The sequence below is a fragment of the Macaca thibetana genome, chromosome 4, assembly GCF_024542745.1.
Source record: "Macaca thibetana thibetana isolate TM-01 chromosome 4, ASM2454274v1, whole genome shotgun sequence".
Lineage (NCBI taxonomy): Eukaryota > Metazoa > Chordata > Mammalia > Primates > Cercopithecidae > Macaca > Macaca thibetana.
The window spans coordinates 48,154,653-48,182,414 of record NC_065581.1 but is presented as its reverse complement, the minus strand read 5'-3'; the positions used below and the strand labels follow the sequence as shown (position 1 = coordinate 48,182,414).

The 27,762-nt window shown below is 43.2% G+C and overlaps 1 protein-coding gene across 1 annotated transcript in view; it reads left to right on the top strand.

The window, feature by feature from the left end:
• The first annotated feature begins 2,942 nt into the window (after positions 1 to 2,942).
• The window catches only part of TNFRSF21 (TNF receptor superfamily member 21), a 73,511-nt gene continuing 48,691 nt past the window's right edge, over positions 2,943 to 27,762 (top strand). The window contains exons 1-3 of the mRNA XM_050787481.1: positions 2,943 to 3,503; positions 25,110 to 25,761; positions 27,264 to 27,758. Coding sequence (XP_050643438.1) covers positions 3,408 to 3,503; positions 25,110 to 25,761; positions 27,264 to 27,758 — 1,243 coding nt within the window. The 5' untranslated portion in view covers positions 2,943 to 3,407. The remainder of the gene's footprint in view (positions 3,504 to 25,109; positions 25,762 to 27,263; positions 27,759 to 27,762) is intronic.

Here is a 27,762-nt window from a genome sequence, read left to right as displayed (position 1 = left end):
GAGTTTCAGTCTTGTCTCCAGGCTGGAGTGCAGTGGCACAATCTCGGCTCACTGCAACTTCTGCCTCCTGGGTTCAAGCGGTTCTCCTGCCTCAGCCTCCTGAGCAACTGGGATTACAGCTGCTTGCCAGGATGCCTGGCTAATTTTTGTATTTTTAGTAGAGATGGGTTTTCACCATGTTGGCCAGGCTGGTCTCGAACTCCTGACCTTCCAAAGTGCTGGGATTACAGGTGTTAGCCACCCTGTCCAGCCTTGCTTAGACATATTTCAAGTTCTTCCCTTTGAGCTTAAATTCAGCTAATCCATGCACCTTTTCTATGCTCACACCTTTTCCCATCAACTTTCTGTCATTCCTTCATAGATCGGCTCAGGATGTTTGTCATGCAGCAGTCACTTCTCAAAATGTGGACAATTGTTATTTTCATTATAAAGAATGAGTACTTAGATTTTTTGAAAATGAAATTTTACTAGAACTTCTGAAAGTGTGCAGGATAAGTTAAAAAAAAAAAAAAGATAAGATGGTACATCTGGTGATTTCTTCAGTATCCAGATGTATATATCAGGTTTTTAACAACAAAGACAGATAAAATAGAAAAAAATGAAAGGTAAGAAGAGCATTAATTGGAATGCACTAAGGAAGAGGAAAGAATTAGCAATGATTTTTGAGGCTGGAAAACTAGGAAAATTGTACAACATTGGCAGAAAGACAGAAAGTCCACAGTTAGGATGGAGGGTGGAGACAGAGTAATTTTTATGGCAAAGATGACATTGGATTAACTCACTTAGGCCTTACTTTAAAATTTAACTATAATTATGATTTATCAACACATATCTCCTCCTTCCTTGGAACTTGGGAAGGAACTTCCTTATATATCACTGAATTTTTATCTTTTCCCAGAAAACAGACATGTTGAGTTACCATATTGAAAATGTGGTAGTGAGTTATTCAATGGTTGCAGCATTGTTACTTCAAAATGGAAGGCATTTATACATTTCAATTCAAAATAATAAAATTTCACACTGCATCTAGATTCAAATTATCTATAATCTGTCACTCTATAGAGGGACATGTATTTAAATGTTAGTAGTAAACAGAATTGAGTAAGTTGTTTCATCTCTCAAAATGTATATTAAATTTCAACTTGATGTGATCAATGGAACACCAGGAATTCATGAAGTTTCAAAGTGGTCCAAGCACAAGTAAACCATTTTTTTTTTTTTTAGTTTTAGGAAGATAAATAGTTGAGAACTTCTTATACCTGCATAGTAACCCAGACACTAAACTCTAAACTTGCCCAACTTTTTAGAGCAAATCCATCAGATATTACCATGAAAAATGTGAGTTTGGATGCAAGGAGTAAAATGGACTACATAAAAACGTATTTGAAGCGCCTCCTCCTCTTTAATACCTATGTAACTTCTTAAAAAAAAAAAAACAGCCTTATAATAGTATTGGCCAGTCATTTGAATTTTTGAAGAAAAAATTGATACTGTTATGCATGAAAACACAGCACCTATCCCTCACTCTTTCAACTTCTGAAAATAGCTAGAGAGTGGCAAGTGCAACCATCATCCTCTCCCCAAAACTCCATATTTAGTGGCAATATTTTCTAAAACTTCTTTGAATTTCACTAGAGGTTATATATTGTAGCTTTTTACCCACTCGAACATTTATAGACAATACTGACACATGTTTGAAATAATAGATTGGAATTAACCCTCATATTAATTTTAGTTTCTTCCAAAGTGTGCATAGAACAAAGAACCAAAGGACAACATGTTAACTAATAAAGTAAATCATTGGTACTTATGACTTAGCAAGTTACCTTCAGAAGCATTGGGTGTTGGATCTTGAAGCTGATAGTTTAAAGAGTGTGATTCTTTTGAAATGGGACCAAAGAAGGCTAAGATAAGCCCAGCGCCATAGGGCTCCCAACTTAGGGGTGTTGACTGGATGGCTGAAGAGGTAATATCAATACAGTGTGCCGTGTGCTGTCAGTACCTAGATGATGGATAACATGATACTAGAAATGGTGGCCACAGTCAGGAGACTCGGCCTTCCTGCAGGTGAAACAAAGAAAGGGATAATAGGTGCTCTCTCACATTCAGAAGTGTGTGAGATGCCAGCATCCACGAGAATATTCCATTTCTCCTTCTGAAGCAGAGTGCTACTTCTTCTACCATCCACATCCTGACAAGGCCTTTGGAAATCAACTCAAAATTTTTAGCATTATTTTTTGGGGAAAGTTTGATTTAAAAAAATCTCAGTGATAATCCGATTCTAAATTCTTGATTTTTAAATTAGGAAAATGCATCTTTGACACATTTCAAGGAGTCTCTCCAAGACCATCTATGGACCCAAAATCACTGACTCTGGGTTTTAAATCCTGTTAGTTTGGATTTCCTTAATTGCATTCATAAGCCCAGAGGTTCTCAAACTTTGCCCCATATTAAAATCACCTTGAAAACTTAAAAAACAAACCAACAACAGCAACAAACCTCAATGCCCAGGCCAGGTCCTGTTCCAATTAAATCAGAGTCTCTAGAGGTGGGGCCCAGGAATAAATACATATGTTTTAAACTCTCCAGGTGATTCCACAGCGCAGCAAAGTTGGGGAAGCAACGCACAGGTCTCCTTTTTTGTCACGCAGTTGATCTAAGTGCTCTGTGGTCTATTCACCACCGCTGTCTGATTTAGTCATCGTGTCCGAAACAATGGAAAGGCGTCTGCAGCTGAAATAATTTAGTTGGAATTATCTTGGAAAAAAGAAGTAAAGTTAGACTAGGGGTGTAATGCTTTCTCAGCGCTTTCCCTGGGCCAACAGGAGAGTGCAATTCCCTCAGCGAACGCCAAGGGGCACCCTCTCCCTCCCCGCTGTACCTGGAACGCCTTCCTCTTTCCAACAGCACAAAGAGCCCGGCCTCCTCCCGGGTGACATCACAAAGGGCCGCTCCCCCGCCCCTTCGGCGCCACCACGTGTGTCCCTGCGCCCGGTGGCCACCGACTCAGTCCTCGCCGGCCAGTCTGGGCAGCGGAGGAGGGTGGTTGGCAGTGGCTGGAAGCTTCGCTATGGGAAGTTGTTTCTTTGATCTCTCGCGCCCAGCCCTCCTCCCTGGTTCTCCGCAGCCGCTGTCGGAGGAGAGCACCCGGAGGCGCGGGCTGCAGTCGCGGCGGCTTCTCCCCGCCTGGGCGGCCGCGCCGCTGGGCAGGTGCTGAGCGCCCCTAGAGCCTCCCTTGCCGCCTCCCTCCTCTGCCCGGCTGCAGCAGTGCACATGGGGTGTTGGAGGTAGATGGGCTCCCGGCCCGGGAGGCGGCGGTGGATGCGGCGCTGGGCAGAAGCAGCCGCCGATTCCAGCTGCCGTGGGGCCGCGCGCCCCGGGCGCCCCTGCGAGTCCCCGGCTCAGCCATGGGGACCTCTGCGAGCAGCAGCACCGCCCTCGCCTCCTGCAGCCGCATCGCCCGCCGAGCCAGAGCCACGATGATCGCGGGCTCCCTTCTGCTGGTGAGCGCTTGCGGGGACCGGGGGTGGCGGCGGCGCCGGAGCAGAAGGAACCGCTCTCCGGGAGCCGGGCGGATCTCCGAGCCGGGGCTTCGGGAGGCGCGGGGCCCGGCCGACTGGGTTACGGGCACTGAAGGGTTTGCAAGGGAAGGCAACACACCGGAGGGCCTCGACTAGGTTATTTAGGGGAATCACAGGGCTCAGCCGGGGCTGGGGAATGAAGACGAATTGTTTTCCTTGCAGTCTGGCTTTGCTGGAGGAGGCGCTAGAGGTGGCCGCCCGGCTTCTGCGCATTTGAGGGCTTTTCCCCCTACTCGGCCTACCTCGAGCTCCCCACGCCCGCAGCCACAGCCCTCCACCCATTGGCCACTGCCCCTCTGCGTGGTGTGGGGCCGGGGCCGCGGTGTGGGGCTCCGAGGGCCGGCCGAGCCCGGCGCTTTGTTGCAGCTGCAATGTCATGTCGGGATGCTACGGCAGTGGAAGAGAGTGGTACCGGTGCGCGCCGGACACCGGAGACCTCCGGGTGCTGCCTCGCGGTGCATTCCCGAGCAGAGCGCAAGCAGCCCCCGCCTCCATCCCTTTACCCTCTCTCTTCCCTCTTGGCTTGGGTGGGGTCTCAGGTTCTGCCTGCCGAAATATCACCCTTAGACCCACTCTCCGGCGCCTCCAAAGCGCCGGCTTCCAGCCAGCCAGCGCGCTGGCACTCGAATGGGGGGAGGGGGAAGGAGATGTGTGTAAAGGAAGATGAATTTTCTGCGGTCTTTCCGATCCCTCGTTTACCTGTGGCTAGGCAGGTGACCCTGCAGGGTGGCGCAGTCTTCCTCATCGCCCAAGCTGCATCCGCATCTCGGGTCAATCATCTTGACCAAAAACTTACCCTCAACTTCCCCCAAATTCCCTCCCTTTATTTCCAACTACTGGGGTGAAGGGGCAAGTTAGATGGAAGAAAATTTGAGATCAAACCCTTGAGCTTCCCTTGCCTATCTTTTATCCCTGCAGGAAGGATGGAGATTCTTAGCTAAAAACCAAACAAAAACAAAAAACAAGAGCTTGTTTTCATGGCAGGGCTGTGTAAGGGAAAAGCAGGCTTGCTGTCTCCTTCCCCAAAAGGGCTTAACGCCTGGCCAGCCAAGAACTGCTTAGATCTCAGGGCATTGCAGTTGCTATGGCCTGGGAATTCATCCTACAGACACTCTGGTTCCTTGTGTGTGTGTTTTAAGAGGAAGAGAGAGACTAAAGAAAAGTTTGTTACTGTTAGCATTTATAATGAAGCAAGTCACAGTCTCCCTTCAGAAACTCTTTTCTGCCCATTTATTAATGGCATGGCCAAGGTTTATATCTTTGAAACAAGTGTGGTGGATGGTAAGCAGTAGTGGGGGAGTCTCTTGGGACAATGAACCTGAATTGACAGTCTTGGTGTGGAGAGAAACACATCTAGGTCCATGGGAACACTGATCCTAGTTCAGTGGAGTGAGAATTATCATCGGTTCCTTTTTCACGGCCGTAGATCCACTACTATCCACTACTATGTTTCAGGTGCTTCCAACACATCTGATTATTATATGCCTCATAGAGTCCATTCCCAGATTAAATCTTAAGTCATTGTGCAATACTCCATTTATTTTACCTTTTAGCATGAGGTAGGTAATTAAACAAAGATCTTGATGTAATCAAACGGTAGGTTGCTTTAACTGAGAAAGGGTCCAGCTCCTTTTTCTGAATCATCAGGCTAGGCGCCCTGGCTCATGCCTGTAACCCCAGCATTTTGGGAGGCCAAGGTGGGAGGATTGCTTGAGTTCAGGAGTTCGAGATTTGCCTGGGCAACATAGTGAGACCCCATCTCTACAAGAAGTCAGGTGGGTGTGGTAGTGGTGTACCCCTGTATGCCCAGCTTCTCAGGAGGCTGAGGTGGGAGGATGGCTTGAACCCAGGATGTTGAGGCTGCAGTGAGCTGCGATCATGCCATGGCACTCCAGCCTGAGTGACAAAGTGAGACCCTGTCTCAAAAACCAAAATAAAAAATAAGTCATCAAACTCAACCTATCCTAAAAATTGTGCACTAGATTTGCAACTGAAGACCTGACAATTTAAGTTTGGCTGCTTTGAAAAAAATAAAATTTCTAACAGGGATTAGGAGCAGTCTCAAGATGATAACCAATACAGGATTCCTTATTCTTCTGCTAGCTATGCTAAAAAGACTTCAGTTAAATTCATAGAATGGCATGAGGTTGAGCCCTTCATCCTGAAGGGTGACTGGAGGGTGTGCCAGGAATCAGCAGAGACTATGTTATAATCCCCATCCAGGGTGGGGAGGAAATGCCTTTTGTCTTTCACATTCTTACTCTGCATGCCCAAGTCCACAGGACAGGCTTTGTTAATGTGTAAAATGGTGATCTCATGATACTGTTCCAAGGAGTATTTATCCCATTGGGATCATTGGCCATGTGAACATGATGGACACCAGGTACTGGAGCCTGGGTACACGTGGCAGGGTACTCAGAACACTACTGGGGGAGGTGGGCAAGTTAGTGGCATGCCCACATATTGCAGTTAGATTAAAAAAGTAATAATCCAAATAAAGTGTTCTGTTTATTATGTCTTCTAACGCTCTTCTTTCAAATATCTCCCTTTTTGTGTGACAATATTTATTGTCGTCATTTTTGTGTTGCGACTTTTTGTTTGTCATGACTGGCTAACCGCATGAAAGATAGCTTACTATAAGCTTATAAAAATACAAATATATATGCACACAATATGACATAATATATAAACACACATATATAGCAATTGTATATGTATAGAGAGAGCAATTGCTACATGCCAGGTGCTTTGTATATGATATCTCACGTATTCATAGCATCTTTGTGAAGCAGGTGATATTATCTCCATTTTATAGTTGAGAAAATGGAAGCTCCCGAAATTTCATTGGTTTGTCCCAGGCCACACAGCTTGCACGTGATATTGCTGGGGCCAGAACTCAGGACTGCCTGGCTCTTCAGCTCATGTCCTCTTTTAGCCCTGTGCTACACTGCGTGTTTCACAAGTCCAAATTGCTTGGTAATAAAATGTAACAACAGAGAAGTTGTTGTTGGGGAACAGTTAAGATGGCGGTTTGGTTCATTACAGAACGTGAATGAGAATTACAGGAATGCTTTTGGAAGGAAGTATTCTTGCTGCTTGCACTTCTACTTCTGATGAGTGTCTGCATGATAATAGGAAGTAAAACATACACTGAAAGACAAGAGCTGGGTTCAAAAGTCTGGGGCTCAGGTGGACAAAACATTCTTGTTGCTCAACACCCAGTAAGTCTAATGTGCATGGATGTGCTTTGTCTTCAGAATCTAAGATTACCTTCCACCATCTTGACTTTACCAATTGTACTTTCCTGCCTGAGACACTCACCCTTGCTATATCATATCTCTGTAAGGCAGAGACAAGACCTTTAGGTTTGTTCCACTGATAAGGAATGCTCTAGAATGGCTTGCCCAGCATGACAATACATAGTCAGAGACGCCTCTTGCCCTCAGGGAGCTAGCTTTAACTGCGTAGATAGGATGTTCGCAGTGAGGCAGTCAGAAGAGAAGGGAGCCATAACTGGTAAGAGTATCAGGTGTGAAGCTTTAGAAAACACTCTTTTGCAAGCATTATGAATTCCAGATAGAGGGCTATTTGCTGTTATAGCCTGTCCAGCTGTGTGTTTGCCTAGAAAGTGCCAAGTAATAGTGTTTTTCTGTTACTGAAACTAGACATGTAGCTTAGTGCTACTTCCTGATCTTCATTTATCAAAGTACATTACCTGGCACATTGGCAATTCACTTTGGCTGTTTGGGCAGGCGTGGAGTGGTCTGGTGGGGGCTGAAGTTCTGAATCACATCAAGACTTGGTGGCAAATTCAAGCAGAACTTTAAATTAGAGCTGATATTATATCCAAAAGATGTTCTCCCTCCTATATATCTTAGCTCTACAATCCTAGAATGAGAAAGCTGGAAGGGAGCATAAAAAGTACTGATTTAACACCCTATATTTTTTGGTTGAGAGAAAAAAAAATACTCTATTGGGAAAGTGACTCATTTTTCATGTTTACAAATGAACCTGCATGGAGCACCCTTTCTAAGCGAGGCACTATCCTGGGCAGTGGGAACCCAGGGATGAACTGGGGTTTGGATCTTGCCATGAAGGTACAATATATATGGTATATAAAATGAACATGGCCATCACCAGTGCTGGTTGGGTTTTACTCGCTCATATGGAATCAGTGGATGAAGGTACTATACTTACCGTAATACACAAAATATGATTGATGTTAAAATCTTTAAAATACCTGAAGTAACTTTGGCTGTTGGTCTGAGAATCAGAAAAAAAAAAAAAAAAAAAAAAACACTTTCAAATCTGAGAATGACATACATTAGCCTCAGTAGAGAAAGCAACTTCTAATCAGAGGAATGGGGAGTGCAAAACCTGTCCTGGAATGCAGGAGTCCTGACCGACCCCATGGGTTATCATCACATTCAAAATGTGTATAACGGAGTTGAGCTCTCTCATCTGAACTGTTTCCGAAGACATGTGTTTGAATCTTCTTCAAGTCTAGTCCAAAACAAGCAAACCTCTAGTGTAAATAAACTACACAAGTAAATCAAATCAGCAATAAAAAAAGTTCCCTGTAAATGGGATTTAAGGACTACCTTAAGGTGGGAAGGAAAAAAAAGGGAGACTTGAAAAGGCATATATCCACCTAATGCCTGCTTGACATGTTTTAGTGTGGCTAAATGTTGACAAAGTCTATCAAGCAGGATATGGTAAGCACAGTTAATGCTCTATTTTCTGGGGCAGTTTGCAGACAGTCCTTTTCTTCAGGTATGCTCTCATCGGGTCGGAACAAATTGGTGTGAGCTTCTGGGCTGGCACTGGCAGATGGTCTTTGTTCTTTCTGCATTATAGACCAGAATGTGGAGACATCACACTTTAGCTTTTCAGGCAACTATATCCACGAAGATGAGAGGTGAAGCCTCTTTGGAGGCTGCATAGACAGTTTACAAATTAATTTTGTGCTCAGCTGGTCCTTCATAAAGCATGTAAACTCTAATTGCCTTAAATAAACATCTATTTTTTTTTTTTTTTTTGGTTTGGTTTTTGGTGACACAAAATGGTCAGGTGCATTATCAGACCATTACTATTCAGGGGCTGGTATGAATTGAGTGACTTTTCCTCATGCTTATTTTCCAGTAAGCAATAATATTCTGTTGGCTTTCTTTCCCCAAGCAGGCCTGGCAAATTCCGGTGATACCAGGTCATCAGCAACTTCTTGGCAAACTCAGGTGCTTCTCTTCTGTGACAGGAAGAGCCCAGGTTATCTCCGAGCTTTGGGCTTGTGTCCAGTGATCACTTGGAGCTGACTCAGTGTGGACCATTAGACAAAGATATGTCTGTTTGACAGAATGACAATAGGAGCCATAATAGGAATCAATTTGGTCCCCAAAGTTGGATCCTCATTTAGCATTAGCAGAAGGCTGGGTTTTGTGGCTGTAGCAGCAACAGCTGCTGAGCTTTGATTATTTAGGATAGGGGCGAGATCATGAATAAATACTGGCCTTGCCCCAGTGTTTGTGTTTGTCAAATACCAAAAAATAAAATAGGAATCCTAAACTGGCTTGCACGCTGCCACCTGGCTTTCTTACCACCTTCATTTCTAGCCTGAATCCAAGAGGGGAGGAGCTTGGGCAGAGGTTATAACCTGGGAGGAACCTGGCAGATATCAGTGAGTACAGGCAGGACTGAGGACTATCCAGAGGTGGGGTTCACTGATATTTAGGCTGCTGACTCAAAGCAATAGTGAGCAATAGTGATCTCAGTGAGATCAGTGGGCAATAGCAATCTCAGTGTTCTTGAGAGGTGTTAAAAGCCACCAGAAGATTTATCCTGGCTTCGAGATGACAGATGTGTGTGGTGGTGGGAAAGTTGCGCTCAGAGAGATCTCAGGCAGGTGTGGGGCTGAGTAGGGTGTGGGTGGGGATCAGGACGTTGCCCTGTGGCTTCATATTTAAAAATTATACCTAAGACTTTGTGCTAAACAAAAATAAAAACAAGAAAAGTAAGGGGGGGCACTTAGTAAGCTAAGTCATAGCAAGGCTCATTATCTAATCTTTGTATACTTTTCTATTTGTTCTGCTGCTCTCAGTACTGCTGTGTGGCTCTGTTGCTTGGCTCCCTTGCAAATCTATCCGTTTTGGGAAAAGGAGCATGAGCTTAATGGATTTAGGAGAGAGGAGAGGAGTGAGTCCATGAGTCCTGGAATCAAATGAGAGCAGCTGTGGATTCAATAGGGCTTCAGCTCTGAGAGCCCAGAGGGGGAGGAATAAGCAAGTGGGTGTTAATATTAATCATTGATATTGCTATCACTTATTTATTGAGTACTTATCTTTGACATTGTGTTGAATACTTTCTACAAATGATCTCAATACATCTGACAAGTCTATGAGGTAGTAGCATTAGCCCCATTTTATAGATAAGCGAATGGAGTTTGAAAAATCTTATGGTCCTGCAGTTGGCAACTGCTGGAGACAGGATTTAAATCTAGGTCAATGTGGCTTTGTGCACACTGCTTTTTCTGAAAGTTGTTGGTAGGAGAGAGAGGTCACCTTAATTTACCAGGATTTTGTTTTCTGTAAAGAGAATGACTTTACCCTAGAGTTGAACATTCTCTTTCCAGAAATTCAATGAGCAATTCTGCTCCGTGATGGTACTTGGAAGTTTAACTAAAACTGCTGGTCATAAAGTGAGAGCAATGATTGAAAGGGGAGGGTATGCAGTCATTGGTAAGCTTTTTCCAGCATTTTCCTATGGTGTGACTCTGACGGGCAATGGTGCCATGGCTAAGATGGAAAGACACTCCTGTAAATTGAAATGTTATAAATAGGGAATGAATGCTTTGCTTTCCTGCTACTTGGGTCATTTTGAAAAATATTTGTTTAGTGAGTAACAGTGTGACATGGGTTCTGCTTAGCAATGTAGTTTTATCTCACTTATCCTGAGAACTTGAGGACCTTTTAGGGTTTTCTTTGCTGCCAGCCTAGTTATTTGTATAGGATAAGTGCACGGGCTTGTACCATCTGTTATTAGTATTTCCTTTTTTCACTTTTCATTTCAGGTCTCTTGGAAACTGGTTTAACTCCATGGTTTGAGGGGTGTCAGAGGTCATATGTTTGTGTGTGGCTTATCATACTGACTGGTAGCACTCGCTTAAGTAAGCTTTTAAACATTGCTTTGTAGGTTGTAGAGACTGTGTAAACTAGGAAAAGGCAAAGGGTGGGAGGAAATCATTTAATCATTTGTCCTGGAAAACAGGTTGGAATTCTGGTCTCCCAAATAACCTTTGGGACAAGACCATTGTTTGATTTCATCCTATATACGGCCAGGTCAGCTTACCCAGGATGAGGAGAGGTAGGAGTGTTGGGAAGGAAGAAAGAGATTCCAAGGCAAATGGCAACAGGTCCCCAGAATAATTTAGCTGGATATTTTTGTTAATCCGTTTTGTGATGCTATAAAGGAATACACAAGACTGGGTCATTTATAAAGAAAAGAGGTTTATTTCACTCGTGGTTCTGCAGGCTGTACAAGAAGCATGGAGTTAGCATCTGGTTGGCTTCTGGTAAGACCTCAGGAAGCTTTTAGTCATGGCAGAAGGGAAGGGTGGCTGGTGTGTCACATGGTGAGAGAGGGAGCAGGAGAGAGGGAAGGAAGTACAGGCTCTTTAAACAACCAGGTCTGGTAGGAATTAAGAGGACTCAGTTATCACCAATGGGACAATGCTAAGCCATTCATGACAGATCCACCTCATGACCCAAACATCTGCCGTAAGACTCCCTCCAACATTGGGGATCACATGTCAACATGAGATTTGGAGAGGACGTACATCCTAACTATATCATGATTCAATCTTTGCTGTTCCTTTATGTGTAGAAGTCCATGACTCCACTCTCCTCTTGGGTTTAAACCTTGCTGACCTGGTCAAGGAAAAATAACAAAATAGACAAGGTTTGTGTGTGTTTTCTCATTTGAAAAGCTCAGGGCTAATACTGTTTTTCAGCTTCTCAAAGACAATATGCTCTTCATCTTTGTGTTTCTGGCTCAATGTCCTGACACATAGCAGTTAAGCAATAAATGATTAATGAATTTCAGAAGGATTTTGATTTAAACTAACTGTTCATTCATTCTAGACAAGTTAGAGGTTAGTTGGAGCTAGAGTTACATCTCAGTCCTTTGAACTACAACTGAAGAATAGTCGACTTATTAAGAAAGAACAATTTAAACTTATGTAAGCTGGCAGACTAGAAGAACCTACTGGGTGTAGAATTCTCTTTATGTGTCATTTCAATTCAATTCCCTTTGTTTACAGTATTTATGTATAGTTAAAACTAATGTGTATGTACCTGCTTGTGTTCTACTTTTCTTAGTGTAGATATTTTCTGTTATCTTAGAGAGAGATATTTATGTTTTATCCATTTAATAAAATTTATGGGGCATCTATTAAATGTCAGGCATTGCTAGACTTTGGGTATATGATAGTGAAAGGCTATTCATGGGCTTTCTTCTTGGATGCCATAAAAGCGGTGATGCTTAATAAGAACCAGCCATTTAAAGAACAGAAGGAAGAATATGCCAGGAGGAAGGACGGTATGTGGGGTGGCCCAGAGGGAGGAAAGAGCCTACATGTTCAGAGAATAGAAAGAAGATTTACGGTGGTTGGTGCTCAGTGAATGGGGATAATGGATCGAGCTTGAAAAGGCAGGCAGAGGCAAAATCATACAAGATCCTTTAAGGGATCAGGACATCACTCAGTGCAGTGGGAAGCAGGGTAATAATATGACTTGAATGCAATTAAAAAAAAAACTCACTGGCAACTCTGTGGAGAATGAATTAGAGAAGGGGAGCATAGAAGCTGGAGGCCAGTTAGCACCTTTTACAGTAATTCAGGGCAGAGATGATGGTGCTGGGGCAGTGACAATGAAGATGGGGATTACTAGATAGAAATTTTGGAGAGATTTGCTGATGGCGAGATAGGAAGGAGCAGGTGATATTGAAACAAAGCAGTGATCAAGGCTGATTCCTAGGTTCCCACATTGAGCAGTCTATGGTGGTCTGATTACTTTGAAAGGGAAGGCTTGGGGAGCAGTGGGTGAAACTGAGAGGCCTTAAGTTTGGATGCATATTGAATAAGTTTGAGGTGCCTGTGATTCACTCTTTTCAAGCCTTTATGGCTGCCACTTTTTAATAGCTCTATCCCCTCCAGTTGGCACTGTGTTGAGCCATTCTACGGTTGTTGGATGCTTGGCTTGCTGTCTCTTTGGTCTTCCATTGCAAGCAGCACTAATGAAGTTGTCTCTGTATAAACCAATGGCTCTTTTTCCTTTTTGGTTTTTCCCCAAAGTGCGTTCCTCAAAGTGGAATTGCTGGGTCAAAGGAAATGAATGAACAGTTTTAATGGCTTTTGCTGCACATTGCCAGACTGTAGTCCAGAAGAACTGAATTAATTTAGAATGCCACCAGCCACCTATAAATGTGCTTTCTAGCCCACAAGACTGCCAGTATTGGAGTTTATAACTATAATTTATTTATGCTGCTTTAATTATAGATATGTGAGGGTCCTTGGTTGTGCAAATTTGAATTTCAATAGCTCCTAGGGATATCAGACATTTATCCATAGGATGATCACCTTTGTAATTATGTACTCATGTAGCCCTCTGTCGTAACTGTTGAGTAGGAGTTATGTTAGCCACATTTGCACGAATTCTTTATATACATTTTTAGTTTTATAAGCTTTTATTAGCAGTGTATGTCTTTTTTACATTCTACTTTTAATATTATTATATTTAATAACATAAAAGTTGAGATTTATGTTTTTATTTTTGAGACAGAGTCTTATTCTGTCCCCCAGGCTGGAGTGCAGGTGGCACGATCTCGGCTCACTGCAACCTCTTCCTCCCGGGTTCAAGCGATTTTCCTGCCTCAGCCTCCTGAGTAGCTGAGATTACAGCGTGCACCGTCCTGCCTGACTAATTTTTGTATTTTTGGTAGAGGCGGGGTTTCACCATGTTGACCATGTTGGCTGGTCTCAAACTCCTGACCTCAAGTGATCCTCCTGCCTCAGCCTCCCAAAGTGCTGGGATTACAGGTGTGAGCCACCGCACCCAGCTGAGATTTATATTTTTAAACCTTTTTCTTTGTTTGTGTCTGAAAATATTTTGTGTCTGAGAATATTTTCATTTTGTTGGTGCTGTTCATTTTAACAGAAATTGATCTCTTTGCAGGTGCAATGAACTATTCTGATAACTTTGAATTTTCTATGTGATGTTTTAAACGTTGGGTTTGTTGACTTTTCGGACTTTAGTGTCATATTTGTGGTAAGAACTACATTAGTATGTTCTGCAAGACAGTAATACTCATTGTATGAGGAAAGGGTTTTGTGGTCAAATATGTTTAGGGAGTGCTAGGTTCAACTAAGTCACCATTTCTGGCAGCTCTCCTGCAGGGCCTGCTGGAGCCGTCAATAGGTTAATATTAATTGTGCCTTTCTGAGAGAAGGCTCTAATCAGGAGCACTTTCTAAAGTTTTAGGCCAGGGGCTGGTAAACTTTGTCTGTGAAGGACCAGATAGTATATATGTGCAGCTTTATGGGCCATGTGATTTCTGCTCTAACTACTTAATTCTGTGTTTGAATGCTGAGAGCAGCCCTAGGCAATACCTAAGAGATTGGGTGTGGCTGTGTTCCAATATAGCTTTATTTGTGGACACTACAATTTGATTGTCATATCATTGTTATATGTCACAAAATATGATTATTTGTTTGATTTTTAAAGAAACTATTTAAAATGTAAAAACCAATCTTAGCTTGTGAGCAGAAACAGGCAGGTACTGGAGCTTACTCACTCTTTTAAAATGTTTATTTATTTATTTTAATTTGGGACAGGGTCTTGCTCTGTCACCCAGGCTGGAGTTTAGTGGTGTGATCACAGCTCACTGTAGCCTCAACCTCCTGGGCTCAAGTGATCTTCCTACCTCACTCAGCTTCCTGAGTAGCTGGGACACCACCATACCTGGCTTTTTTTTTTTTTTTTTTTTTTTTTTTTTTAATTTTTTGTAGTGATGGGGTCTCCCTGTGTTGCCAGACTGGTCTCAAGCTCCTGGGTTAAAGCGATCCTCTCCCCTTGCCCTCCCATGCTTACTCTTTTTAAAGACTGTAGAATCATTAATATATCATGGGACTAGGTCAGGGAAACTCACTGTGGGACATGCTTACTTAAATTCTGCTCCAGTTATCTAAAGTACTTATTAACAGTAAATCCTTTCTGCTCTCTTGTGTTTTCTCATTTGCTGTATACCAAGTTTTTATTGTAAATGTTTTGAAAATGCTAGTGGACCCATGTTTCTCTTTTAACTCTTTGCTGTGCAGTCCGTATTTTTTGTTTCGTTATTTGCTCTTAGTCCGGGATGGTTTGTTTCAGGATTATAGCTTTTAAAAATCTGAAGTCTTTGATACACTTCTCAGGAATTGAATACTCGCATTTTAATTGGGGTGTTTTAAAAGATTGTCTTGGCCAGGTGCAGTGGCTTACATCTGTGATCCAGCACTTTGGGAGACCGAGGCAGGAGGATCACTTGAGGTCAGGAGTTCAAGACCAGCCTGGTCAATATGGTGAAGTTCCACCTCTACTAAAAATGCAAACATTAGCTGGGCATGGTGGCACACACCTGTAATCCCAGCTACTGGGGAGGCTGAGGCAGGAGAATTGCGTGAACCCAGGAGGGAGACGTTGCAGTGAGCCCAGATCGTGCCATTGCAATCCAGCCTGGGTGACAGAGCGAGACTCCGTCTCAAAAAACTCAAAAAAAAAGAAAAAAAAAAGAAAAGTAAAAAGAGAAAGGATTTTCCATCACTGGTTAGAAAATTTGAAAAATAAAAGTAAAAAACTAAAAGATTGTTAAAATAATAGTACATCGTTAAGTTGGCGGGATGGATAATTAAAATAACATTTATGGAATGCTTACTATGTGTCAGACACGTTTTGCCTGCTTTATCTGTATTAACAATTAATTCTCAAGACAGTCTTTGAAGAGTAGGTATTGCTAATTAACTCCTTTACACTAATGAGGAAGCAGAGACACAGAAGTGAGTCATTTGCCAAGGCCACCCAGTATTAAGGATAAAAAAAATCCAACGTGTTTTTCTACTCGCACACAAGGCTCAATACAACACCTTTGACACCAAATTCTCCAGCAGACACCAACTGAGTGCCCTCTAATTCAATTGAGTTCTGACCTGTCTACCTGGAGGTAGGGTCGGATCCCACAGTTTAAAGACACAGTCCCGGGGGACTGCCCCCAACATCTGATGTCAAGCACCAGCCGCAGATTATTTTGCCTGTGCTTTGGCCTGACCAGCTGTAAATCAAGGTTCCCACAAACCCTTCCTCAGGTTTGATTAATTTGCTAGAGCGGCTCACAGAACTCAGGGAAACACTTTACTTACTCAGCCTCCTGAGTAGCTGGGACCACAGGCGTGTACTTCCACGCCCAACTCCAGTTTCTTAATAAAGGATATAATAAAGGATACAAATGAACAGCCAGATGGAGGAAATGCATAGGGCAAGGTGTGTGGGAAGGGGCATGGAGTTTCCATGCCCTCTCTGGGTGCGCCATCCTCCGGGAATCTCCAGGTGTTCAGCTGTCCAGAAGCTCTCCAAACCCCAGTCCTTTTGGGCTTTTACGGAGACTTCATTACTTAGACATGACTGATTATATCACTAGCCTTTGGTGATCAGCTCAACCTTCAGTCCTTCTCCCCTTCCCTGAGGTTGGAGGTGGGGTTGAAAGTCCCAACCCTTCAATCGTACCTTGGTCTTTCTTAGGACCAGCCCCTATCCTGAAGCTACTTAGCAGCCCCCAGCCACCAATCATCTCATTAGCATACAAAAGACACTATTATGACTGGAGATTTTAAGGTTTTAGGAGTTGTGCACCAGAAACCAGGGACAGAGACCAAATATATATTTATTAGATCACACTATCACACCTAGCTAGTACCTGGTAGATCTGGGCTGCTCAGCACGCTATAGGCTAAAATATTAATAGGTTTTGTTTATGTGTGCTTTTATACTGGAGTTGCTGCACTGGCTGGAGTCATTGGTTTTGCCTTGGTTTATAGGCTTTTCTTTAAATCCTTAGTGAGCACAGAGTAACATTCCTTCTGCATCTTTCCTCCTGTCTTGCATGGAATGCCAATTCATTTACTACTTAGTGACTAAATAAATGGGTAGCCTACTCTTGGCTTCTTCACGTATGCAGAAGTCTTAGAAATAGTTATTTCTAAGGACACGGAAGGAGATGAGGTTCTGTGGCCCCAGGACTGAGTGCTGCTGAGTGTACACTCTCCTGCATTGCAGGTTCCAGGGAAAACAGCCCCTGGGTTAAGTCTCGCATGGCTTTTCCTTTTTCCAGTGTCCCCTGAGCTTGCCTCCTTCCAGTACTGCAGTCAGCACATTCTAGCCTTGGCATCCTCTATATTCGCCAGTTTTAAAAATGGTCTCTGCTTTTGTCTTAGCAACAGAAGACTTTTTTTTTTTAAATCAGAGAGGATAGTAGCAAATGCAAGAGTTGACCAAATGTATATAACATAACTGGGAACAGTTCTGTCTGTGATTTGTGGAAGCTCTGTCCTTGAAGCCTTCCTCTTTGAGCGTTCCTTTTCCCCCACTTCAAATCTACAGAATTCTAAGCAGCCAGTGTCTTGATATGACACATTTAATGTGATGCTCAAAATAAAATGATCAGAAATTCTGAAAGGTCTAGCTCTGCCTGGCTTTTGCCTTTTGATCATCTGTTATCATGTTTTAGATTCACCATCTCAGGAATAACTTGGTTGCATTATCATCTCTACAGTAACAGGTTTCCTCTCCAAATATTAGTTTTATGCAGCATTAAAAAAATTCTACAACAAACTCATAGGCAGTGTCTCTGCCTGCCGTTTATGAATAGAAAAAAAGTGTATCGCTGCCTTGACTTTGCTCATTTTCCACTAAAAATTATTAGAGTTTGATAGGGAACAAGAATGACAAAAATATATTGTAACCATCAGCTGTGAGGAATCTTTTGTTTGTTTGAAGGATGAGGTCATGGAGTAAGAATTGTTAAATAAATAGGCATCAACATTCTGACATGTCTTTGCAGATCTGGGTGCTTCCTGTCCTTAGTCAGGCCCATCTCTGTGTCCTAGAATAGAAGTGACAACAGGAGAGGTGTGATGTGGCTCACCAGGGTGAATGCTGAGACCCAGGGAGTCTTTAGAGTTGGTTATTTAGAGCTACCTCCTCCCTCTTTTGAAATTTGTGTTGTTCTGGGTTTACCTTTTAATCAGTCATTCAGTAGGCATTTTATAGTGCTCATAAATCCTGTATAGTTTGGAATGGCACACTGATATTTACCTCATGTATCCATTGTTGGTGAAATAAATGTCTTGGATAAATGAAATTTTCCAAATAACTAAAGTTTAAACTAGGACAGAGCATAGATAACTTCCAGAGGATAATCTTATTATGCTGCTTATAATTCTAATCACCAAGTTAGTATCATCTTTTTTGAAGAAATAAGAGGGGAGGCTGGGTCCAGTGGCTCATGCCTGTAATTCCAGCACTTTCGGGGACTGAGGTGGCAGGAATGCTTGAGGCCAGGAGTTTGAGATCAGCCTGAGCAACATAGTGAGACCCCCTGGCCCCCCTCAAAAAAAAAAAAGAAAGAAACGAGGAGGGAATGTTTTAACTCTTTGATACATTTGCTTGTCACCTTAAGTACACTGCAGAGTGTAATTCTTGTAAGCCATTTGTCATTCTGTTAAAACAGAGTGATGTCCTCAGGGTCTTTGGAGATGAGATGAAGTATCTGCCCTTGTACTGAAGGGTATGAGGCCAGACTGCTTTATTTCTTGAGTTATTGTGGCTACATTGTGGAGGCTTTGGATTTTCTCCTGCTTGCTTTTAAACCTGCGCTCAGCTGGGCATGTTGGCTCACACCTGTAATCCCAGCACTTCGGGAGGCCGAGGCAGGCGGATCACGAGGTCAGGAGATGGAGACCATCCTAGCCAACATGGGGAAACCCCGTCTCTACTAAAATACAAAAAATTAGCTGGGCGTGGTGGCAGGCGCCTATAGTCCCAGCTACTCGGGGGTCTGAGGCAGGGGAATAGCTTGAACCCAGGAGGCAGAGGTTGCAGACAGCCTGGCGACAGAGCAAGACTCTGTCTCAAAAAAAAAAAAAAAAAAAAACCTGCACTCATCTTTAGCAACTTCCTCTACCACCACTTCTAATATGCTGGTTCTAATTATGTATGGTCTGTAAGTCCATTCATTCATTTATTCAACTAACACTTGTCAGACGTTACCATGAGTCGGGTCCTTGAGGGCATGGATAGCACCAGTAAATGAAATAGACCTGATCCTTGTCCACATGGAGCTTGCGATCCATAGGGGAAGACATGCTAAACAGAAAAATGGGTAAGTACAAAATTGTGGTGGCCATACTGGGGGAAAAAATGGGAATGAGGGGATCTTGTGAAACTTGTTTTTATTAGTGGAGAGGTGGTCAGGGATGGCATTCCAGAGAAAGCCCTATCTTTGTTAAAGACTTTGCCTTTCATCCTGAGTCATGTGGGAAGTGATTGAGAGTTTTAAGCAGGGGATGAAAGGATGAGATTTGGTGTGTGAGTTGGAGTGGGTGTCAAGAAAGGAAGCCAAGATCTCAGTACTCATTGTTAAACTCTCAGAGGTCTGACGATTTCTGTGAGTGAGCTTCTGCTCTCTGTATTTTTTGACATTTATTTTGACTGCCCTTTGCAGGTGTCGACAGACTTTCTCTATAAAGGGCTGGATAGTATATTATCCAGCATATACTATATATAGTGTATTCTGTAAAGGGCTGGCTAATATTTTAAGTTTGCAGGACATAAGGTATCTTTTGGAACTATCCAACTCTGCCACTGTAGCATGAAAGCAGCCACAGTCAATACCCACATAAATGGCTGAATTCCAATAAACGTGTTTATAGGAACAATTGGCATGTGGGATTTAGTTTGCTGACCCCTGGCTTGGAGAATGCTTTGCTTCTTATTCCCATGATCTTCATTATTGAGGTAGTTGTGCAAGGGAGGAAATGCAATCTATGTGGTCGTTCCTGGCCTTGAGCTGCTTGTAATCATTATGGGAAGATAAGTATATACACTTAAGTGGCCATCAGCAAACATCACAAGACAATATATAATTAGGCACCAATAAGATGAACAGAAACAGGAAATGTGATGAAGAGTTCACTCATCTGCTTGGAATCTGGGTGTCTAGGAATAATTTTAAAGGCTTTACGGGGAAGGTGGAACTTGACAGAAATAATTGTAAACACTTAGAGGGTTAGAGGTGAATACAACCTAGTCCGACTTGCAAATTTTAGTGATGCAGTGTTAGAAGATGAACAAAAGCAAATCACAGAACACTATGTATCCACAGTCCCCTTGAATGTGTAAGGCAAAACAAAACAAAAATCAATGGGAACAGCCAATTTAAGGTATGCATGCATGTACGTATGTATTATGTGTAAATGCTCAGAAAAGGGTCTGGAAAGATGTGCACCAAAATTAACAGAGTCTCACTGGAAATGAGTGCATTTGAGCAGAGACTTAAATGTTTTACTTTTTAGTTCCTAATTATTAGAATTATTACATGAATGTTTATTTTCATCATAAAAATATTAATTAATACAGGGCAATATTAAAACAATTAAAAGTGCCAGATTGGTTAAGAGGCTGAGAGAGTGGTACGGAGAGTGTGATTGGGCTGTCTCCAAAATGTGTCTCAGAACCAGAGATTAGAGCCCTTAGTTCAGGGTGTCCACAACTTGGATGGGCATCAGAATCACTTGGAAAGCTTAAAAAGAAAATGAACCAAAGCTAAAACCAAATAAATTCTTGGCCCCATTGCAGACCCACAGTGATCTCAGATGATGGGGCTGGGATGTGATTTTTTTTTTAAAAAGCTTTCCAGGTAATTTTGATGCTGCCTTTGAGACCCGAGGCTTTGGTGAGTCTCCGATCTAGTTTATCCAGCTCTGTACAAATGAAGGAATTAAGGATCTTGACCAGGTAGGACTCAGCCTCAGATCTTTTGGCTCCCACTCTCTTGTACTTTTCAATGACTGCGTCCCCTAATTCAGGTGTTTTCCTAGCATTAGCTTTGGGTGGCATCTCAACTTGTTGTCATATTATATGGAAAACATTCTTAAATGCCACTTTTGAATAGGGTCCACCTCATCCCCATTTCCCATTGCTTCACTCCCAGATCATCATTGGGAATAATTTCTACAGTGTTTTAATTTTCTTAGAAATCAGAGGGTTGCCACCAGGCTAGTGGGAAAAGCCCTAGTTTTAGATCATAAGTTGACTAAAAGGCCTTAGGAAAATGGCTTTTCTCAGGTGCCATCTGAGTCTCTATAAAGAGAAAGCGATATTGCCAAGTCTTCCTCTCAGCAGGGTTTCACTCAGGCAAAAGAGCCCATGGAGCGGTCCCTCCAGCTTTGCAGCACAGATTGGGTTAACTGTTTACTTCAGAATTGGAAGAGGCCTTCGAGGTCCTTCTAGTTCAGTGATTTTCAGTTGTTTCAGGAATAAACCCCTTGCAAATAAATTCTTACTTGGAAAGCCGCATTAGCAAATTGGTAAAGTGGAGATGCTTGGTTTAGGCAGAGATGGGGGGCTTGGAGCTTACCTCCCCTGCTCCCTGGTCTAAGGGGCATCCTGAGAGCTGTGTTCTGTCCAGTGCTCGCTTAAGTCCTGTTTGAAAACCACTGATTTCTTCCTCTTTCCCCTTCCATAAGTAATCATTCACCAACTTCAGCTAACCTGAGCCCTCAAATCTGTCACCTTCTCTCCATTTCCACATCCACCACCCTAGACCGAGTCACCACAACCTTCCATGTTGGTTTTCACCCTCTAACTGAGTTTTCTCGTCTACTCTCCCATATACCCCTTTCACCCTCTGCTCTGAAGCAGATAGCTTTTTTATTCACAGGTGCAATTATATGCCTCCTCCCCCCACCTATCATGTAAACATTTAATGACTTCTCATTGCATTTTGAATTAAGATCAGCACGTGGAGGCTCTTCAGATGTAACTGTGGCCCCTCTGTTCCATTTTGAGATAGAGCCACAAGATTTTTAGTTCCTGTACTGAGCTTCCTTCTGCTTCACACTTTTGCTCTGGTGCTCCCTCTGTCTAACCCCCTTTCACTGCTTCTGACCTGGAGTTAATTTCTGCCTCTCCATCCTTAAGAGCTATATCAAAATGTTTCTCTAACTTCCCTGAGCTAGGAAGCGCCTGTTAAATTCCCTGTCATAGGATTCTATATTTCTCTTTCTCAGCAGTGATCTCAATTCTAATCGAGTAATTACTTTTTCTTGAGGTCAGGAGTTGAGAATTGAGTATATTCTTTTTCTATTCATCCCAGCCTAGAATGTAAACTTCATAAGGGCTGGAATAGAGTTCTCAAGGTTCTATCCTCAGCCCATGGCATGGTGTCTTGCACACACCTATTAGATCGTCAGTAAGCATTTGTCCAATGAACTCATAGTGTCTAGTTTTTGCCATATCTCATTTCTAGTGTTCAGCTCGCATGCGACTGCGGAAGGATCACTGTTTGTGGGCTCTGCTTGTGGGAACTGGAATTGTCTCTTGTTGTGTGAGGTAATTTAAAGGTTCTTTTTTAGAGACACATTGTCTAAAGTGGGTTACCCAGTATGATACAGTTTAAACAGGGCCGAGTTTTGCTTTAATTAGAAACTTGATCTATTATTCCAAATGAACAAAGAGCTCTAAAATCCGCTTAAAGTCTGAGAAAGAGTGTGGAGGCTGTGGCGTTTGGAGGTGGGTTTTATGTATAGCTGGGAAAACCTCTTTGGTAACTCAGTAATCAGGTTTCCTTACTTTAGATTTAGAAGTGCATATCTGGGGGGAAATATAGAAAGCTGTAGGAAGCCTACCCCAACTCCATACCCAAATCCACACATGCTTGCTATTCATGACCTCCTGTGCTCGTTCTGCAGAGCCACCCTGGTGAGTGTGTGGGTGTGTCTGACCGCCCATCCTCCCACACAGGTAGGGAGGCTGACTTAGATCGCACAACGCATCAGAGTGATATTCATTGTGGACCACCACTCCCTGCCCAGATCTTGGGTTCAGTTCTCTTCTTTCATTAATTGAAGAGTAATAAGCTGCCATTTGGGTTACTAATACAGCTTTCAAACTTTCAGAACACCGCAGCTATGTAAAACTGCTTTTGCATGTAGACATGCCAGGAAGTACAGAGCAGAGCCACTTTTGCAACCTCTTGGGTTGGGTCTTTAGTGGGGAGATAGGGTCTAATCCCGTCGTTGGTATTCTTTTCTTCTTCTTCTTCTTCTTTTTTTTTTTTGAGATGGAGTCTGAGTCTGTCGCCCAGGGTGGAGTAATGTGGCGGAGTCTCGGCTCACTGCAACCTCTGCCTCCCAGACTCAAGCAATTATCACTCCTCAGCCTCCTGAGTAGCTGGGATTATAGGAATGCGCCACCATATCTGGCTAATGTTTGCATTTTTAGTAGACACAGGGTTTTACCATGTTGATCAGGCTGGTCTCGAACTCCTGTCCTCAAATGATCTGCCCACCTTGGCCTCCCAAAGTGCTGGGATTACAGGCGTGAGCCACTGTGCCCAGCTGGTATTCTTGACAAATGTAACTTGGGCTCCGCAGGATGGTTCCTTTTATCCAGTGCATCTGCTGTGCTCGGAAAAAGGTGGCTGGGGCTTATTTTGCAAATAGAAGGAACAAGAAAACAAAAGGTAAAGTCAGAAGGGAAAAGGGAAGACATTACAGATTTTATCATCAAGCAGGAGATTTTTTCCAGGCTCTAAGATGAGGTTAAGCTTCTTCACAAGAGAATCAACAACTGTCCTTTTTTTTTTTTTTTTTTTTGGCATGGGGGAGGGTCTCGACAGAAAAAATGAATATACCGTCATAAGCTGAAAATTAGTTTTCAATATTGTCATTTAACTAGATGGGCAGCTCTGGGATAGGGGAAGGGACTTCAGGGAAATACTTTTGATTCAAATAGTTAAATTTTGGGATGGGAGAGAACTGAACCTTGAATTAAGTGTCAAGGTGCTAAAAAGACAGAAACTGATCACTACGAAAAAATTTTTTGATATATTCTCTTAGTCACTGCTATAGCAACCAATTTAGAGGGAATTTGCCCTGCTGGGTAGCTGGTAGTTTGAGGCAGCCATTATTGGCCTGACACATAAACTTTGTGCGTTTCATAAAGGATAGTGAAAACTGTTGGAACTTCTCAATATTGATTAATGCAGAAAACCTTTCTCTTAATATTCTTATTCTCCCCCACTGTCTTCTCAGAAGGACCTCAGGATTTAGTCCCACAAATATAATTTCCTTTCCCCTAAGCGCCTGTTGACTCCCTCTTGCTGGGTCTAGCTTTGTGCTTCCTCTCCTGGGTGGCTGCAGGCCCATGCTTTCGTAGCTATGGTCTTCAAAGGCTGAACAAACGGTGTGAATGTGAATCTAAAAGCATCAACTCTGTTGATTAAAGCACATTACAAAAATGCCAAAGGCCCGCCTCTGTTTTGACAAATAAATAAAAGTTTAGCTTCACATATGCAAACTGTATGAAAAAATCATGCCGTGACTGTCAGGTAATGCCAAGCAGGCAATCTGGTGCTGTGGAAGTGGCAGCTTGAATGCATGCCTTCCTGGTTCTCAGCTGCCCTGTCCTCCCACCATGAAATGGCAGCTTAACATTGGGGTTGGGGAGAGGAAGAGAACTATTTAGCAAGTTATTTTCCTATTGCATTTGGATTTTGTCTAGTATATAACTTTTTTTTTTTTTTTTTTTTTGAGACAGAGTTTCTTGTCACCCAGGCTGGAGTGCAATGGCGAGATCTCGGCTCATTGCAACCTCCGCCTCCCAGGTTCAAGCGATTCTCATGCCTCAGCCTCCCGAGTAGCTGGGATTACAGGCATGTGCCACCATGCCTGGTTAATTTCGTACTTTTAGTAGAGACGGGGTTTCACCATGTCAGCCAGGCTGGTCTCGAACTCGTGACCTCAGGTGATCCGCGTGCCTTGGCCTTCCAAAATGCTGGGATTGTGAGCCACTGCACCCAGCCGTATATAACATTTTAAATCTCAGCTATGAAGTGTTTTCACATCCATATTCTCAACTAATTTTTATAATCAATTTGAGATACATTGTCAGTTTCATTTTACAAATGGAAAAAAAGGAAGCTGAGGCAAAGGTCAGGCAATGAAACCAAAGCATCACAGCCAGTAGATCAAGCTGTAGGATGGGATCCACGTCTTCGTTTCTGTAGTTCTACTGTGTTGCAGCACGCTGTCAAGAGGATGCAGTCCTGGTCGGATCTTTAACAGGAATGATGATGGTGGTGCTGGAATTGTTGACCCTTTTTCTCCCCTGCTCCTATGTAACATCTTCTTGGTTTTTCTTCCTTTCCCTCCCCTTCTGTTTCTTTCAGCTTGGATTGCTTAGCACCACCACAGCTCAGCCAGAACAGAAGGCCTCGAATCTCATTGGCACATACCGCCATGTTGACCGTGCCACCGGCCAGGTGCTAACCTGTGACAAGTGTCCAGCAGGAACCTATGTCTCTGAGCATTGTACCAACACAAGCCTGCGCGTCTGCAGCAGTTGCCCTGTGGGGACCTTTACCAGGCATGAGAATGGCATAGAGAAATGCCATGACTGTAGTCAGCCATGCCCATGGCCAATGATTGAGAAATTACCTTGTGCTGCCTTGACTGACCGAGAATGCACTTGCCCACCTGGCATGTTCCAGTCTAACGCAACCTGTGCCCCCCATACGGTGTGTCCTGTGGGTTGGGGTGTGCGGAAGAAAGGGACAGAGACTGAGGATGTGCGGTGTAAGCAGTGTGCTCGGGGTACCTTCTCAGATGTGCCTTCTAGTGTGATGAAATGCAAAGCATACACAGACTGTCTGAGTCAGAACCTGGTGGTGATCAAGCCGGGGACCAAGGAGGCAGACAACGTCTGTGGCACACTTCCGTCCTTCTCCAGCTCCACTTCACCTTCCCCTGGCACAGCCATCTTTTCACGCCCAGAGCACATGGATTCCCATGAAGTCCCTTCCTCCACTTATGTTCCCAAAGGTAACTTAACCTCATGAATTATTTATTTGAGGAAGGCTTTGAGCCCAGTGGCGGTACCAAGAGTGGGCTTATACCAAAGATGTTTTCTCCACTTTGTTATTCCAAAGTCACCCCTTGGAGAAGAGGCCTTCAAATGGTGGCTAATTAAATCTGGCTTCTTTGGACTTAGTAGAAACATGTAGACTCAGAAGTTTTCTATTAGGGGAGATCAAATATCTAAAAACTAGGTCACATTAAGCTATAAAATATGGACCAAGAGAAACAAGGACAGCGTGTGACCTTATGTAAGTCACTTAACCTCTTCAGGCCTCAGTTTCAAACTTGTCAAACAAATGAATGATTTAGATGTTTCAGGTTCCTTCCAGATTAAAAGTTTTCCAACATGGAGTCAGTCCCAGGCAGACACAGGCAGGAGCAGAGAAAGAGGGAGAAAGGGAGAAAATACCATTACATCTGGGAGCGAGGGATGAATTTTGAATCCAGGTAGGGCAAAGAATGGGTAGGAAAGTTAGAAGCATCAGGAAATAGGCAAATTTGTATCAGATTGAAGGTAACTAGCACTCATGTCTGGAAAATAATAACTTTAGTTTTTCCCAATGATTTTAACTTTACTCCTTGTATCAATTATTCAAGTTTTCCATCAGAACCTCCAGCAGAATATAAAATTTATGCTTTATTTTCAAATCCTTTTTGATTGAATGTAATTTTCATGAGATGATGACCCACTTGAGTTGTTCCTCCTAGTGTCCTCTCATGCATGATTACATTTAGCCTTCATGATAACCCTGTGGAGAGAGCCATCTTACAAATGCCAATTGAAATGAAGAAACAGCCTCCAAGAGTTCAGATGGCCACTCCAGCTTTTCTTAGGCTAAGTCCTGTCTCTTGGGACTCAAGATTCCCATCTCTCATACTTCTTAATGAAGATTACTTGTGGAGACTTCTCTGAGAGAAAGTCCGCTGAGCTGCCAGCCCAAATTTTGTTTAATCTCTTGTTAACAGATGCTCTTAATCACTGACCTGTCCCACCAAGTCTTTCACTAGTCAAATTTGCATTTGATTTCTTTTCTTTATCTTAGTCATAGTCTCAGTTTTACCGCTGCATCATAAAATAGTCAAAAGGTGGGAGAAGGAGGATGGACAAAAGAATTAAATTTGAACTGGTTCTCTGAAAACTGAAAATAAGAATTGATTAGATCTCTGCACATGTATGTGCCTGCTCAGTATATGAAGTACAGGAGAAGCTGCTGTCAAGCTCAGCTGTCGGATCCTTAAGGATGCCCTTGGTTTTGGTGTAAGAAAGTGAGTTTAGTGGTTCAGTTCCATTTTTGCCTTCCACATAGGGTCTTTATGAAAATGTGCAACATAATTTATTCTTAAGCCCCAAAGGTCATCTCATCTTTGATTATCTGGCCTACCTTGGAGATGACCTGGGAAAGGAGGGAATGTATAGATCCCCAAATATGGAAAAGCTCTTCCCCCCTCCTTACTCTTTTTTCTAGGCATGAACTCAACAGAATCCAACTCTTCTGCCTCTGTTAGACCAAAGGTACTGAGTAGCATCCAGGAAGGGACAGTCCCTGACAACACAAGCTCAGCAAGGGGGAAGGAAGACGTGAACAAGACCCTCCCAAACCTTCAGGTAGTCAACCACCAGCAAGGCCCCCACCACAGACACATCCTGAAGCTGCTGCCGTCCATGGAGGCCACTGGGGGCGAGAAGTCCAGCACGCCCATCAAGGGCCCCAAGAGGGGACATCCTAGACAGAACCTACACAAGCATTTTGACATCAATGAGCATTTGCCCTGGATGATTGTGCTTTTCCTGCTGCTGGTGCTTGTGGTGATTGTGGTGTGCAGTATCCGGAAAAGCTCGAGGACTCTGAAAAAGGGGCCCCGGCAGGATCCCAGTGCCATTGTGGAAAAGGCAGGGCTGAAGAAATCCATGACTCCAACCCAGAACCGGGAGAAATGGATCTACTACTGCAATGGCCATGGTGA